This window comes from Rousettus aegyptiacus, unplaced genomic scaffold (assembly GCF_014176215.1).
Source record: "Rousettus aegyptiacus isolate mRouAeg1 unplaced genomic scaffold, mRouAeg1.p scaffold_m13_p_2, whole genome shotgun sequence".
Taxonomy (NCBI): Eukaryota; Metazoa; Chordata; class Mammalia; order Chiroptera; family Pteropodidae; genus Rousettus; species Rousettus aegyptiacus.
The window spans coordinates 78,034,284-78,052,794 of NW_023416295.1; the positions used below are offsets into that span (position 1 = coordinate 78,034,284).

An 18,511-nucleotide genomic window follows, 5' to 3' on the forward strand; every position below is an offset into this window, starting at 1 on the left:
GAGTCCTAGACCAAAGTTCCACTGCCTGGAAGAAAAGTCCTCATAACTTCTGGCTGTGAAAACCAGCAGAGACCGACCGTGGCTGAGGGAGACAGAGTCTGCACGAGTCCCAGGCATTCCTCTTAAAGGGTCCGTGCAAGGATTTACTTGCTGACCACTTGCTCTGAGTTCCAGTGCTGGGGCAGCAGCTCAAAAGGCACCAGGAACATACGAGGAAGAACTGAATTGTCTGGCTTCAGACCGAGAGCTGGTGGGATAGCTTTCTTTCAGACAGAAGTGCTGGCAGATGCCACTATCTTTTTGTTGAGTCCTCCCCCAACCCAGCCTACATTCACAGGCCACCATCATAGTCACATCTGAGTCACCATTAACCTGGCTAACATTGTTTGCCCTGCCTTGGTGTTTCCCTGAGACCAGGCCCCTCCCAGCTTGCACTCCCACCCAAGCCACCTCTCCATACAAACGGCCTGTCTTGGCTCATGTTGTGGACTTTCTTAAAATATCCTAAAGTTTCAAAAACTTTAAATGAGCAGCATCTGGCCTCAGCATGCCCCATATATCTTGCTAAGCAGCCCAAACCCGGCACTAGCAGCAGCCAGCCTCAGCAGCTTAGCCTCTCCCAGGAACCTCCACGCCCAACACAAGAGGCAACCATCTGAGATCACTTTGTAATTCACACCAAGTGGCTCAAGGCAGGGTACAGGCAGTGGCTGACCCTGGCCTGCACCAGAGCCCCAGAACCAATACACCCGGTGGTCAGCTTCAGATGACACCAGATTTCCACCCAACCACCTCCACAAACGACACACCCAAAGGGCATACTCAGCAGGGAACAAAATCCAATCCTGCTCCACAGAATTAGCACCTGCACAATAGCTCCTCCACTCTAGTCTTAGCCAGTCCTCAGAACCAGTCAGCCTGAGGGTCAATACCCCTCACCAATGTACCAATAGTAATAAAGAAAGGCTCAACTGCAACAGGAGGGCATATGTAACCCACACCGGAGACATACCTGAAACATTTGGCTCAGGTGATCAGGGATACTAACAGAACACCTACTACATAAGGCCACTCTACCAAAACTAGGGAGATACAGCAGCTCTACCTAACACATAGAAACAATCATAGGGAGGCAGCCAAAATGAGGAGAAAAAATCATCCCAAATGAAAAAAGAACCAAACGAAATGGAGACAAGCAATCTACCAGATGCAAAGTTTAAAACACTGATTATAGGGATGCTCAATGATTTCATTGAAAATTTCAACAGATACAGGAAACATAAAAACAGATAGAAAACATAAAAAAGAACCAGTCAGAAATTAAGATTATAATAACTGAAATGAAGGCTGCAGTAGAATGAATCAACAGTAGGTTAGATAAAACAGAGAATCAAATCAGCAATTGGGAAGAGAAGGTAGTGGAAAACACCCACTCAGACCAGCAACAAGAAAGAAGAATCTAAAAAAAAAAATGAGGATAATTTAAGGAGCCTCTGGGACATCAAGTATCCCAACATTTGCATCATTGGGTACCAGAAGAAGAAAGAGAACAAAGAATTGAAAGCCTATTTGAAAAACTACAGTACATCATTAAGTAAAATGATGACCCTTAGCATGAATAAAATAGTTAAAACTTGGGATCACTTAGTTTGAGTCAGACACTAATACTGCATGTCCTTCAAATTTACCAAGTATTTAGTACTTCTAACAACATTCTGAGGGGAGTTCTATTGTAACTCCATTTCGCAAATAAGAAAACTGAGGCACAGAAAGGTTAAGAACCTTGAATAAGGCCACCAAAAACACATGGCAAAACTGGAACTGAAACCCAAGCAGTTTGACTCCCTTAGCCTGTAGGCTGTATTGCCTCTCAAAGAACTAATTACGGAAATTCGATTCCATATTTGAGCAATATAGGAATTAGAACCTTATTCAACACTAATGCTGGCCAACATACTAACCTGGACTAAAGACAACAGCTAACTAGCTCCATCCTCTTGAGAAACACTGTGCATAGGAATGAGACTCTCACACTGTTCGCTGTCTTCTGGAACCCTTTAAAAAAAGTCGATAGTTAAGGAAAGCTTTAGAGATGAAAGGAACACTTAAAAACAATCTATTCCACTTGATGAAACTGTGAGGTCAGAACTAAGACTAGGGCAAAATCTTTAACAACTTTTCCTAAGCTCCTTTTACAGTAGAATGTAAAACTCTTTCTCTCTAAAAGAAAATTAGAAAAAAAACTTGAGGCAACATTATCAGATTTTACTATGAATTTTATTCAGACCAATAAGTTTTCTATATTCAAATTTGTTATAGCAAAACAGTAAGCACTCTGGTTTTCCCTCTGAATCAAAACACTTTTTTAAAAAAGTAGTTGTGAAGAAACTATCTTAATAAAGGATCTGAACAAATTATTTTATCTGGCATAGTACATATATAAATTATGATCTTTCAATAATTCTTCACAAAATCACTAAAAGTTAGGCCAGCATGATATGATTCCCAGTTTATTTGGCAAACATTACTTTTTAAAAACTTATACTATTACTAAACCTACCTCTGAATTCGATGTTTTCTACATATAAAGGCAAAAATTCTTCTGATTCCCACCATCACAGGATCCCAATTATTATAATGGCATAGGAGAGTTACAATAAAAAATGAAAAAAATACAGGGATAGCGCCCGCAAAAAATAACCAAGAAAACTGCACCTAAAAATAAAAGATAGAAAAAAGAAAAAAAACCATCAAAATAAACACATCCTTATTAAATGAGAAATTTGAAGAATAAAAGAAAAAAAGAATGATCATGAAGACAATTTTCCCCTTTAACGTGAGTTCTCCATTTATAAAAAGTTGCAGGAATAAGTTAAAACACCAAAAAAATAATACTGAGTATTGACAATACATTACTAAGTACATTATCATTAAATATAAGGATTCAGGACTTCAAGGTACTAGCCATTTACTTAAATTACCAATAAGAATATTTCTCACTTGGAAAATAGCCTAAGGAAAAGCTAGGAAAGCATGCTTTTCATTTATTAGGCTTAAGTATGTCCAAGACCAGAATTATGAAACATTAAGCTTTTGTCTTACACATCACATTAACCATTTCTTTTTTACTGATTAGTGCTTAATCTCAAGTTGATGCCTCCCTTCGGCTTCTGAAGTCATCATTGACTCATATTTTTAAAAATGTTATGCTCTAGTTGTAATATGTTGTTATGCTACAGTTCTTTTCTTAAGACTAATATAAACAGATAACTCTTAACTGCAACTTTTATAAACCTTTTACTAACAATTTGCAACAAAGCCTGACCCTGACACTTAAAACTAGCTTGATTATCTAGTAACAAATGAAAAAAAATTTTTTAAAAATCACAACTAAGTAAAATAAAGACTACAAATAGGAACAGTTTTACTAAGAAATGTGAGCTGGAGAAGACAAGCAGCAAGCAGAGCCTCGGTAGTGCAGAGCCCTCAGACATCACCAGGTCTGATCGGCCAATCCATTGTTTTATCAGAGTTGTCAAGAAAATCAAAAATAATGAGATACCATAAAGTTATCAAAAAAAAAAAAAATCAGTCTTCCTTTTCACTAGTCTACCTTTACCACATAGATTCTAGTAAGATCCTAAACAATTGTCAAAGAAGCCTGCACTGACTGGCTAGAGACTTAGCTGCAACACACTGGGAGTTTGCTTTCAAAATAATAATGAAAATAGTAACTCCTACTTTTCAAATAGGGAGGAAAAACTGTACTTACCCCTTTAAGCATTAAAAAAAAACAAGGTTTAGAATCATAGACAAGACTCCCTCTGGTGGGAAATATATACTATTTCATTTCATTGCACCATTAGAATAAAGATGTTTTGTGAAAATAATGTTTATGAGGCACTCACAATGCATAACACACAAATAATCACTGACACTTTTAACATGCACTTCCTGCTTGTATGGTATACATACACACAGGCTGAGTCAGCTTAAGAACACCCAAGAAAGAGCAGAAATAAAAATTTGTTGTTATCAAATTACTGGTATGACATATTCTTGGAATATTTGCCAGAACACTTAATAATTTAGAAAAATCATGATGCACTTAAGTGACTCAAGACCAGATAAAGTATGAAAAACATGACTAATGAGAGTTTAAAATGTAGATCTAGTTGACAGAATGGTTTCATGAATATTCAACTAAAGACTCTATTTTATAAATGAATGAAGGCAAACTTTATAAGGTAGGTAAAAACCTTGATGACTTTTAACAGCAAATTTCTCTTTTAACAATGCACTTATGTTTTACTGCATAATAAACTTCTAATTTGATTTCCAAGAAGCTAAAAAAACAATTTTTTAAATGATATTTATTTTAAAAAATGGCCAATGTAAATAAAAAAAAAATGTCTAATTCTGGAATATATCTGAATATAAATCTGAATGTGATAAAGGATGCTTCCTATAAAAAAATATCAATTATAAATAGGTTAAAATAGTCGATTTAAGCACAATAAATAATATTAATCAATGCTAAAATTTCAGAAACTACATATAAACATCGTTGGCTACTAGAATCAAAAAACCCCACGAAAGCAGAAGTCTCCTGTCATGCTTCTAATAGAGCTCTGGGGCATCCCCTGCTACTTTTTTCCAGAAGGTATCTTCCTACCCTTAACCTATCAAAGGCCCAGTTCACTCATTAAATGGTTGCCTAATAATAGATGTAAAGACACTCAAGAAAAGACCATTTAGTTCTATTTTTTTAATTACTTACATGTACATATATTTTCCCTTTCTTGTGTTTTGCCTTCATCATAAAATATTTGGTTAAACAAATTACACAATCATCTAGTAAATCTAGAGCCTCTGTTGACATTTTTTTTTAATTTCGTAAAGTTAATCTCCAATTTTTTTTTCAAATCCACAAAAGCTTATGTTTTCAAAATATCAGTACGGTAAAGTTCATTTTACCGTACTGATGGTCTACCACAATCCTCTAGAAAGCAGCACTTCCCAATTTCAATAGAAGAATTTTGGTTGTTATTCAAGATTATGACTGTAAGATGCAGAAGGACCTGGATATTATTTAAATCTACAAAAGAATCTAATATGTGTAACTTTAGTGTTATGTATATTTTATAACATTCACATTCTTTGAAAATGCAGGGTACATAATTCTCAATTATGGAGCTCTCCATTTTTAACCATGATGAAGAATTTATTGAACCATAAAACAAAATCAGCACAGAATTTTTTTTAAGATACATATCCTTGAAAGTATTTGCCTTTATCTTAAAAAGTACACAAAAAATCTAAAGAAAAACAGCTTTAAAAATCTGATTATACTTCTACACATTATTAGCCTTTGAGCTTTCAAGTATTTCCCTTTTCAATTATATTAACCCTCGACATCTCCCCGCCAAAAAACACACACACCATTTTGTTACTTAATACTTGGAGTTTAAAGCTTACAAATATTGAAGGTTACACTACATCTTTTAAACATTAGCTAAAGGCACATCTCTTTTCTCCCATTTACCCTGTGAGGTACTAAAGTAACTCCTCCCTTCAGGCTGCTGGGAGGGACACAGATTCTCTTTTCTGAATTGTTTGCAATATTGCCAATATTTATCACAAGAATCCCCACATCCAGACCAGGGATTCCTTGAAGAGGGAAGAAGCCGCTGCCCTGGTGAGTCTAGGGCAGAAGTCTCCTATCATGCTTCTAATAGAGTCTAGGTAGAAATAAGCATTCGCTGAGAGACAATACTGATCATATGCCTCTCTTATCTATAGTACTAGTAGCATAGTGTTAAGGAACCTTTGGAGTTTATCTTAGAAATCAAAACACTACTACTTATATGATAAAATGTATCCCCTACTCCATACCACTGACTTTTCAAAAAACATTTGCAACATAATCAGCTCCCAAACTGGAGAACTATATATAAGGATACTGCCCTTAACTTACAAATTAAAAAAAAAAATTGAAAAAATTGAAAAAATTGAAAAGCTAAAAATGCAAAGATTATCCACTTCTTTAGCACCTTTTCTATCTCCATGTAGTAAAACACCTTAGGAGAAAAAATATCAATTATTATTTATGGTTGTATCCCTTATAATTTAGTCACATCCCTTAATTTTATTAGCTCTGTTTTAGTAACACGTATCTAATAAATAGTTTGCCTTACCTTTTGCATACACATGTCAGCTATTATGGACAGAGGTATTGTAAGGCTTAGTGCAAGTGTGCCTATCAATGATGAGGTAAGAAAGCAGCCCCTAAAAAAGGAAAAACGAAAACATACATTTCCATATTAAAAAAGTAAAAGAAAAACATTGATCAAAGACTACCTATCCTACAATATAGTGTAAGAGATCAGGAGCAAAAATAAAAGCTCAGTATGGACTGAGACATAATAAATAATAAAGTTACCAAGATAAAAAGTTTATCTTCAAATTTTAAAAATCCAAATATATCAGTATAAAAATTTCAAGGTGTTTTATACTATATTCAAGATCTGCTTACAGATATTATACAACTTTGAATGCACAGCTTACATTTCATTAATATTTTTTATAAAACTGTTGAAAGAGTTCTTACAGTTATGTGACAATGATAGACTCAGCTAACAAAGAAGATATCTTTATTAAAATTGCAGGACAATACCTCACAACATAGAGTAAGAAAGTGATAAGCCAACGTGTTTGTCATCAAAGCAAAAATGTCTCCATGTCATGAGAACTAAAACAGTCTTTAGATGTGTGCTGCTCTTTCGGTTTGGCTTAGCACTGAACAGAAAAAACTGAGTATTTTTAAAGATATTTCCTTGTTTCCCATTTTTCTGGCAATTGTCCTAACCAAAGCTCTTCATTTTATTTTCACCTTGAACTATCAATATTGCTATCAAAGTTTCAAATACTTGTCTGCATATAATTGTTTAGTTGAAGGAAAAAAATGAAGGAAAGCATTATACCAAATAGATAAGCTGTTTATAAAGACTTAGAATTTGATTTTATAAGGAGTGAATTAGAGGCCAAAATAAAACCATACTATGTATAATTAGGACTACAGACCCATGGAAATTGTAGGCATGTAAATTCTAACTCAGTATATGTGAGAATTAATAATACTGTCCAGTAATAAAGGAGGCTATCACTTGATAAACTGTCACTTGAAATATTGACGAGAAGCTGGACAATTATCTCTTACTGATGCAGTAAAGAAAACTCAAATACTAGTGATTCCCACTACCCATAAGCTGCTCTGTGAAGTGAGGGTTCTGGGGTTAAATGTGTGTGTGTGTGTGTGTGTGTGTGTGTATAATTTTTTTTAATGCAGTATATGTTCTTAGAGATTCATAATACTAAATACAATCATAAAAAGTCTGATATGCTTCTTATAGTGGTTTTGAGTTACCAACAACACCTAGAGTTTAAGGGATATGTTTGTTTCACTGCTTATTAACTTACTGCTACTGTGTTGTTACTACCATAAGCACTCTTAAACACTTGAGTATAGAACTGTATATGAAAAATAAATCTTCTTGAGGTCCTGAAAATCCAATCATAGGTAAGGATAAACATAGTTTTGATCATAATATATGACTTTTGGTGTCCAATTTAACCATTCCGTAATAAACACTCATACACAGTTGGAAATATAAACTGTGTTCCTTCTGCAGTGAATGATTTTGCAATTATATATTTGACTCAGTCTTTTCCACTTACAGGCATTCATCCTACAGAATGTTTACATAATATGCAAAAATATATATGAGGATAGTCAATGCTATATTATTTACAAAGCAAAAGACTGGAAACTTAAAATGTCTCTCAGTAAGGAACTGATAAAACACATTATATTCTATCCATTATGTTACATAACGGATTGAAACATAAGATTGAAACATAATGTATTTGAATAGTACAAGGGCTTTAAAAAAATGAATCTTATTTAATAAAAAAAATGAATCTTAGTGCTAATATAGAAAGATGTAAAAGAAACAATTTGTGGGGGAAAAAAGAAAGTACAGATCAACATCTATAGTATCTGCCAATTTGTATGTTAAAAATAAAACAAATTGAGGGGAAAATTAAGAGACTTATACACACTTCTGTATGTATAGAAAATATTGTAGGTTTAGAAGTGAATAGTGGTTGCCTCTGGGAAAAAGGAAAGCAAATCTGAGGCAGAAGGATTTCCTTTTCCTTGCAGACCCTTTTTGTACACTTTTATATGTATTACTCTTTGAATTTTAAGAAAGTTAAATAAAAAGAGAATAAAATATTCTAAAATATGTTATTAATTACTTCTTTAAATGTAAAATTTTCCAATGGAACAAACTACAAAATCTCACATAATACACAAATTACATGTTACAACTCATATTTGATAGTCCCCAAAGCCTACAATAAATTCTGCTGAACATAATGAAACACTATCCCATATATTCACTAAAAATAAAAGAATAAGCATTTTAATATTTGTAGGTGGCACAGTCCATGTTTACTATGAGTCTCAATGTAATAATAATGTAATAAGAACCATATTAAACTCTTCCTTAGTCTAATATCCAAAGAAAATTTAATTTCTTTCAAATATATAAAAATGCCTTGCTTTGAAATTTTCTAATTTAAACTCAACTTAGAAAACTAGAGAATATGAACCTGCATTAAAATACAATAAGTGCATAATTATTTAAAGCATATAGTTCATTGGGTTGAACCATATGAAACTACAGTCAAAAATGGCTGAAGATTAACAATTCTTTGTGGTTCAATTTTGTTCAATCAAAACACAACCAGTAAGTAGTTTTATCTGCTTAGAACAAAGAGTGGAGAGAAGTAAGGAAAATGAAAGAACAGAAGAACTAATAGAACCAGAAAATAAGAGGAACATGATACATATTAATATGCACAATAAAATATGTAACATTTTGGTTTAAAAAAAGCACTTAAAATGCATGTAATGAAAGATGGAAAAATGAATGAGTAAACAAATTATGATATCATAAAGTTTTAGATTAGCAAAAGAATTAAGTAAATAAATTACTACAATACAAAGTACTACATAAAAGGCAGTGTGTGTGGAGGATATAAAGCAAATAAGAGTTATTTCCTTAATGGGGAGGTGACAAAAGTGTAAGCAGAACATCAAGGAAGATTTCATACAAAAGCTATTTCTGTTGCAGTTTTTTGCAAGAGAAAACTAGTCTGTAGTCTTAACTAGCATACAATAAAATTCATTTAGGAGTTAAGTACAATTTGTGTTTCTTTTTAAGTTCCTATTAGGTGGAAACAGGACTAAGTAGCAAGCTCTACATTTGAAAGGTTTCTTAAACTCCATACATAATATTGTCTTCAAACTATTTTAGGATTATTATCACATTTCGACAACATTTCAAAGTATATTAACATGTCTAATAAGAGTTTAGGGTTTACATATTTCATTCAGCCACTTGAAAACATCTGAGAATAAACAAAACAAAAAGTCTATGAACAACCAAACAGACGTAAGCAAATAAATAAGCAAAGGCTCTTAAACAAGCAGTCCCCCACATACTTATAGCTCATGTTATTCATACTTGGGATACGTATCTTGTGAGTTTGAATGTCCCTTAAATGACACCCTTCATTTGCATAATACTCTACTTCCAAAAACACTCTTAGAAGTTTAGACCATTTATATTCATTCATTAAATATTTGTTGAGCTCCTTTTATGTGCAAAACACTATTCTATACAATGGATAATTAGAAGTTAAAAATAAAAAAAAAACAAAGCTTCACTCCAACAAAGTTACTGTATTAAATTATTAAGTGTGTAGGGTAAGAAGGGGTACAAGAGTAGCTATAAGACAAAAGAAATATAAATGCTTAAACTATCCAAGTCCATAAACTGATAACTAATAAACCGTAGGGCAATAAATAGTACATACCACAACCACAGGAACTCTGAGAGAACTGTTCCAATAAGGCCATTAATGATAATGCACATTAATACTACTTTATTAGGAAACTCAAAGTCCTCAAATCCAGTATAATGAAGTAAAAAGAAACCTGGCCATAAGAGCAGCAGATTAAACAGACCTACAAAACCTAAATATGTATAAAAGAGACAAAAGTTAGTATCTGTGATTTATTTAAATTTTCCAAACTTATTAATTCCAAAATTAATTAGAAAACATTAGATTTTGCACAAAGGGCTGCAACGGGTCTCCTTAATTGGAACTTCTGTTTCTTTGTTTTTAAGTCAGCCCTGTGGATAACTCAACATCTGAAAAAACTGTATGAAGTAACTGGTGCTCAATGAGTCTTCAAGGTTCAACTTTCCCCATTACATGGAGCAACTACTGCAGAATAAACTACATAAAACACTTTTAAAAAAGGTTATTAACTTTAACTACTAATAATATAGCATCTTAGAACTTAAATAACTGGTGTATGTGTATGTTTGTATATTCAGCCAAAATTAATTATGAAGAATTATATGGTTTGCTCTCTGATTCAATCGATATTTATGTTTAAAGCATCCATGTATTATACTAGGAATAATGGAAGAAGTTTCCAAAAAAGATAAAATTCTTGGCTCCCCAAAAATCATTAGCTAGTTGGTGAGATAACATACATACAAACATAGCCATTCAGCATATGAACTAAGCACAGACTGTCTACTTATGAAGGAAGGCTCTAACATTTAGTGGTTCAAAGTGTGTGCTCTGCAGTCCAACTGGCCTTGGTTCTGATCCCAGCTCTACCATTCACTAGTAGGGTAAATATTAGGCAAGATGCAGAATCTCTTTTAAGTCTGTTTTCCAGTCTACAAGTATAAAACAATATTTAATTAGGTTACTGGAAAGATTTAATAAAACACATAACATATAGCACGGTCCTTGGCAAAGAGTAAACAGTAAAATCTAGCTATTATTATGGAAATGTATGTTTACATATGACTATATAATGTGACTGTAAAGACTATAAAAAATTATAATTTAATAGTAATTTTTATTTTACTTCCATACAGTTTAACATCATGGATCCACTGAGACTCATGAGGTGACTATAAAGCTTTCTTAAAAGAATGTTAACTTACAGTATACAGACACACACACACACACACACACACACACACACACACATTTGCTGCTGAATAATAAGCATTTAGGATGCCTAGTTAAATCTAAACGGGACTGGAATACTCTCTCTATATCTGCTGCTAAAGTCTCAGAAACACCTGCCTGCTCTGAAGACAGTAAACAAGTCTGCCTTTCCTAGGAAGTTCTTATCCCTGACCATCTCACACTCTCTGTAGCCAATCACTGCCCAATAGGGATTCAGGAGGCCAGCCCTTATGGCTGAAATCCTAATGGCTCAAGGAAAGCCAGGACATTACTGAGAAATGCCTACACCTATTACCTGCTTTGGCTTCTACTCGACCCCTTGTCCCTCACCTGCCATGAATTGGGCCAAACCTCAACTGTATCTGAGACCACGTGGTTCTTTCCCTTCTCTATCCTGCTTTTCTCACTCTCTTGCTAGTTTTTCCTGCAGAACATTCCCTCAATAAATCACCCACACTAAATCCCTGTCTCATATTCTGCCTGCCTCTAGGAAACCCAATTTAAGACATCTAGTGATAAAAAAAAAATCAAACAAAATGACACACATACAGAAGACACCCATGACCTAAAAGGTCTGCAAAACATTAAAAAGTTATAATTAAAATGCCACAATTTGGCATCATCAAGAGCCAAATCTATTTCCTGATCCCTGAACTACCAAGTCTATGAAATCTCATATACATTAACAACTTTTGGACCTAGAGGCATAGGTCCAAATTGTTTCATCAGTTCTGCACACCCTCTAGAATCTAGTCTGCATACCTTCCTGTTCTCCCATGAAGCGAATGCTCCATAAAGCGATCTACTCACTGTTCCCTGCTCTGCTCTGCTCACTTCTCCATGCCTAACCAACCCTCCACCTTCTAATCATAACATCTTATTTTCTGATCTTGTCTACCCTAAAGCCCAGGTCAAAGCAATATTGCTTTCCATATTGCATCATATGTGAAGACCAACCAAGTTATATGTTCATGTGTCCTCTTTCTATTAAGAGTAAATTAAGCAATTTTTCTTGTAAGTTGATGACCTTAAAAAAGAACATTAAAAAAATATTAGCATATCATTCTATCCAGGTGGAATTTTCTAAGACTCTGAAAAAAGGTATTGTTAAAATGATCTTCATATTTAAGGTATATTTCTTGATTTATATACTTAACAGGAACTTCAGCGATAAGTCCATTTGGTGGCTTTTCAAATATTTTATTTTCATTAATCTTTAGGTGAAGACATTCAAACTGTTGTTAGAATAAAAATATTTTCCACAAAGTAAATTATAATGCAAAAAGCCCAACAAAGCAGAGCTATTCTAGTTGAAGCAGCAAAGGAGTCCAAGAACCAGACCCACACATACAACTCCACATCCTCCCAATCTTCCTGGGAATCTCTGTAAATCAGCTTGGAAGCTACTTATTTAATTTCTTATTTTTCAGATAAGTATGAGATAAATGAAGTTATAACAGCTATATTCCAGGTCTCCAGATTCCCTGTAAGCCATACTTTGAACCCTTATCATCAGGCTTCTTTATCTATTGGTATTCAAATATCTTTTGGAAGATATCCACAGATATCCTGTAGTTTTTTACTAAGCTAATTTTAGGCAAAGGAGAGTTTATAAATCATATTAGGTATTTTATTTGCCAAAATTAAGAATGGATGCCAGAAACTATAATTGGGTAATTTGAAAAATCCATGTCATAAAGGAGTCTGAGTCTTAAAGACAAAGTACAAATGCAAAGCCTTTAAATGCCCACAATTTTTAATAAAAATAAATACATAGACTAAAATAGTATTTTACATATCATTTTGGGGCAGTTTCCTCAATCTTATGCTTCCAACTATTCGAAAATGATAAAATGTATAATGCAACAGGTACACTCTCACGTGCTTGCAGGAGCATAATTCTATCACATCGGTAAGGGAAACAACTGATTCACAGGTGAAATAATGTGGGAAAGGCATTAGGTGGAATTTCTCTACCTCCCACTGAGGGAATGGGCGTTCCCATATGGGCACAGTTATGCATGACAAGGTGAGAGAAAAACACTGAAACTGAACTTCATAATCTTTAAAATCTGATGGTTTTAGAGACCACATGGAGAGAAAAGATTTCCCTATTCCTTCCAAAAATCAAAAGCAAAACCCTTAGTTAATCACTCAGAGTAAAGTCTCACAAGCTAAACATATTCTTACCAAAGAACATTGGGATATCCAACTTATCTTCTCTGTCTACTTTTCTCTTAATCATAACAATATAGACAGCATAGAGCATGGCTCCAACAAGAGACCAAATGGAACCTGTAAAAATCAACATAACAATTTAAAGCACAATTTTCATTAACTCATTCAACACATATTTATTTAAAATCTAATGTGTCAGATCCTATTCCAAGAAATGAGTATACAGATATGAAAAGATTAAGTATAACATACCCCATCATTGTCCTCCAGGAATACAGGAAGGAGTGTAAAGTGTAAACAAATAAATCCAAAAACATTCTTCTCAATAATCTAATCAAATACTTATACATGTTATAATACTAAAATTCACATAAGTAGCACTTTTTAAAAATTTTGAAATGCATAATTCCTATTTTCCCCTACAGAAACAAGTCTGTTACCTGACACAGTCCAACTTAACAATGCTTCTTTCCCTAACCTGTTGCTTATATTGTTCTCCCCACTGCCATGTATCATTTTTAATATATATTCTACCACCATCTTTGAGGTCCTGTTAAAGTCCTATCTATGCCACAAAGTATCCTCTTTCTACTCTGCTGAATTTCCGTCCTATCTGTATTACAATTTAATACTGAACCACCATTAAATGTGGTATCATTTTATTCTCTAGTGGCTTCATTTTGTAAAGTTCGTATACTCATAAAAATCAAGAAAACCTTGAAAAATGCAAACACATAATTTATGCTTTATAATGTTCCAAAATATCTAAGAAAACACAGGGCTCACAGTACATGCATAATATATACTGATTCTTTTTAATGTATTCTCATTCTCAAAACTATTTAAGCCTTTAAAAACAGCGAAATATTGTGCTGTCTACCAAGTGACCATAGTCAATACTTTAATCAATTATCCAAAAGTCCAATGTTTTATTGAACCTGTTTTTTATTATCAAACTTTTTTCAAAAGCAAAGGGAAAGCCTGTCAACAACTCCCCTACAGACATGCACACATGCACACACACACAATAAATATTTATATTGTTTTACACATAAAAAGCTGCTCTAGGTGAGATAGAAGTGAGGCAATTTAAGACATAGCTCACTGGGCAATAATTAGGAACAGTTTAGAAAGTATTGTTCTATCCAATAAAACTCAAATATCTAAAGTATCCAGAGGAAAACCATCAAGCTGGATTCTGATTACCTTTGTTCTTGTTAAATGTAAACAACAGATCAAAAAACTAAGTGTTCACCACAGCAGTAACTGTTTAAGGCAATAATCAAGAGTAAATGACAAAATTAGTGCTAACAAGTATGATAAAAACAGGATATTTGTATAGTCTCAGTATCTCCCTACAAGTTGTTTATTACTTACAAGGGGAAAATTAATAACTTTATATGAAGCAAACTGGCAGACACCATTAATGATTAACATCATTAATAATGTCACTAGTAACATCAACATCGTGCCTTCTGATACAATATCCTGATCAGGACACAAAATTACTTCCATGGTATTCTTAACAAAAATGCACAACATAAATTTAACCATAAGGAAATATCAGACAAATCCAAATTGAGGGACAGTCCACAGAACTGAACAATATTCTTCAAAAGTGTTAAGGTTATTAAAGACAAAAAAAGACTGAAGGATAGGTCCAGATTAAAGAAAACTGAGAAGACATGACAACTAAATCCAACAAGTGATCTTGGACCAGAAAACAAACATACTGAAAAAAAAAAAAATGGTGAAGCTTTAAAGGGATTTACAGACGAGATATTATTATTGTAATAGATGTCAATTCCTGATTTTTATAACTCTACTGTAGTTATGTATATAGTTAACAGAGAATCTGGGTGAAGGCTATATGATAATTCTGTGAATTGAATTTAAATTTATTTCCAAAGGAAAAATTTTTTACAAGGCTATTAGTGCCCACACTCTGTTCGTGTGTATGTAAGTGTATACGTGATGCCATGCGCAAAACTTTCTTGTATACTCTAACAGAAAGAATGCAGCAACAGAAACTTACCTATTGTATTTCTTCCAGCAGATTTTTCAGACCCTGACAAGTTTACCAGCACAATACCCCCAATGCTATGAAAAAAACAGTCATCATTGATGAGCAAAATAATAAATTCCTTAAAAGGGCTAATCATAAACATAAAAATTATTTACAAGTGATCAGGGCTAATCTTAACTGTCAAAGAATTAGTGATTTAATTAATAACACCTAACAATATTATCAGTATAGCAAAAGTACTATAGTTATATTACCTCATTTAATCCACACAAAATGCACAATATTACCTTATAATGAAGGTGTTCAAATTATGACAATAACATTATTGTTATTACACGTGAGAAAACTAATACACAAAGAGAAGTAACTTGACAAAATCACACAGTTGGGTCTGCAACACAGTCTGCTTCCAGTGTTCAGTGCTATGCTATCCACTGTCTTCAATGAGAAATGAATTAGTCAACTTATCACTTCTCTTCCAATCTTCCTTTTGAAGATATACATATATTAAACCTATATAAACCTAGCAAAGGCATTAACACTTGCTTAATTGGCAACACCTAAATTAACAGTAAAACTATCCTCAAATGCTTAAATAACTAAATTAATCTCATTATTTTAATGGATAAAAATACGACTTAATTAAAGATGTAGAGAAATCAGAGGCCATTTTTTCATTCAATTGTTACTTATTGAGCTAAGCTCTGGGTTATAGCAAAGGATAAGAGAGATGTGATTCTTGTGCTCATGGAGCTTATAGTGTCTATTTCTATACTTCTCGACCTTTATTAAGACAGTACATTAGGCAATCATGCAAAAGAATAAATTCCTTGTGGCCATATAGTCTAAATAGTAAATTAGTTGGGTCAGACTACTCATAGAAACTACCATGGTCAAGTTATCCTAATATCTTATAATAATAAGAGCTACCTCTTATGATTGCCACATAACCAGTCTCTAGACAATCTTCTTAGAGAGTAGTATCCAGGTACAAAGAGTAAAGTTCTCATTTGAACCCAACTCTGATAGCTAATACTAATGTCTTCATTAAATCATTTGGCTACCTTCTCTGATTTCTGATTTTCTCTCACAAAAAAAAAAAATAAAAATAACTTTATCAAACCAATATATCTTTTTTGAGTACTATTTGTGAGCAAAGCCTTATTCTAGGCCTTTGGTGATATAATGAAGTATAAAACAAGGCTTTGGCCTTTAACGGTATACCATCTTGTAGGGAAGACAAGACATACATAAAAATAAATAAAAATTTAAATATAGTTATTGACAATACTGATCTTACACAGTAATACAAAACTACCAAATTATACAGAAAATAACTCGAAAATTGAGGCTAAGACAAGCAGAGAAGACTCCATGTTAGATTTCTATGGTGTGAGAAGTAAACCAAATGAAGTTAAAACAGCTATATTCCATGTCTGCAGATTCCCTGTACCAAAATCAGAACAAAAATGGGGACTTGTTTTAGGAAAAGGAAATAGAAACTTGGGAGGTTATGAGGATTCGCTTACTGTTTAACTTAAATGTCAATGTCAGTACAGTATTTAGCAAGTTTTCAGTCACGTAAGAGGGAACCAAAGCTGCCTTGGGGTCATTCCCTCCAGTTACCCTCCCCAGGAAGATTTAGGAAACTAGTCAAGGATGTGACACAGGGCTATGTAGCATAATACCCATTTAAAACCTTTTACCTTCATCTTTCTTTGCCTAGACAGTATACTTTAATATAAATTATCCTCTGTCACTACAGGAAAATTTTAAACATCATTATTTTTAAGCGGAGTAAAGCAGCTATTACACTATATTCTTACCTTAAAATTACAGCTAATAGTTTAGAAAGAGTAAATCTATCTCCACTGTTACTTGGAAATACTGCAGCAAGGATTAAGGTAAAAAGTCCTACAGAGAGAAAAGGATGAAAAAAAGATACATTAAACTAATTTCTGTCATTTTTAAATAACTCAGAATAAGTCTGCAGTTCCTTAGACTGAAATGTTTAAAGATCATATAAAAAAACAGCCTCTAAATGAAATTATGTTTGTAGTTCAACACCACAGATGGAGTACAGTCCTTTTAAACTAATAAGAGAGCTAAACCGAGCATTCAGAGTAACATTATGACCTAATCATCATCAAGCATGAGTGCTAAAGTTATTTTTACAGCTTCAAAAATACTTTTTTATCTTCTAGATTTGGAAAGTGATTCAACTTTAAAAATAAAACACCTTTCATAGGGCAAATTATAGTTCTGGAATAGGGAATTATATTTAGCCAAAGATCTTTAGAAAGAATATGTGAAAGAGAGAACTATAACACAAAGATTTAGCCTATAAAACTTTAATACAGTGGTATAAAAAATACTGCAAAGTACTGGAAAAAATATAAATAGCACAAAGCTATGACATAAAATAATAAAGCAGTAGTTTCAATACACTAATGAAATGAGAATGAAAGAAAAAATTTATAAGACAAAAATGTGTGTATATGTACACATATATTAACAGAAATAGGTCTCAATTTGTAATGCACATTTTGAAGATACATTTCTTACCAGAAGTTGAAGACAAAATATTAACTATAGCAACTTGTGTGTCTGAAAGTGCTTCTTGATATGACAAATTTGCCAAAAACCACTAAAGAAATAGAAAAGAGAAATCTAATGAATGATACGTTTATATTTGCCATTACAATTTATAGTTCCCTCCTTTTTTCCTACCCCTCCCTGAACATTGTTACTATGAAAGGTTTTCAAATCAGCTTTATAAAGAAAAATCACAGGCACAAAAAGAGGATAATTATAATCAGAGCTAAGATCTTTGCTATCCAATTTCCCTGAAGAAATTAATACTTGGTTAAAAATTAGCATTTAAGTCTATTTTAAAATAAGGATACAATTTAATATCAACTTTAAAATTTGCTTTATCCAAGTACTTCCAGCACTCTATTAAGTTTATCTAAATCAAATTTAAGTTGGGAGAAATTCTCAAATGTTAGAATATGTACAGATGAATATAGCATGATGAGAAATCTACTGAAAAATATGATGCCTATGGGGATAGAGAGAACTAGTTAGCTAGCTAGCTAGACAAAAGGCTATATTCACTTTGTAAATTTTAAATGCTTAAGAAAATTGTGAATTTACTGGCTAATTCTGATTGTTTCTCTG

At 33.1% G+C, this 18,511-nt stretch overlaps 1 protein-coding gene across 1 annotated transcript in view; it reads right to left on the reverse strand.

Annotated features, from left to right (window-relative positions):
* SLC35F5 (solute carrier family 35 member F5) overlaps positions 1–18,511 on the reverse strand; it is a 35,935-nt gene that overhangs the window by 3,154 nt on the left and 14,270 nt on the right. The window contains exons 8-15 of the mRNA XM_016156299.2: positions 17,897–17,978; positions 17,158–17,245; positions 15,341–15,405; positions 13,318–13,422; positions 9,946–10,105; positions 6,198–6,288; positions 2,561–2,715; positions 1,962–2,055 (exon numbers count right to left, since the gene is read on the reverse strand). Coding sequence (XP_016011785.2) covers positions 1,980–2,055; positions 2,561–2,715; positions 6,198–6,288; positions 9,946–10,105; positions 13,318–13,422; positions 15,341–15,405; positions 17,158–17,245; positions 17,897–17,978 — 822 coding nt within the window. The 3' untranslated portion in view covers positions 1,962–1,979. The remainder of the gene's footprint in view (positions 1–1,961; positions 2,056–2,560; positions 2,716–6,197; positions 6,289–9,945; positions 10,106–13,317; positions 13,423–15,340; positions 15,406–17,157; positions 17,246–17,896; positions 17,979–18,511) is intronic.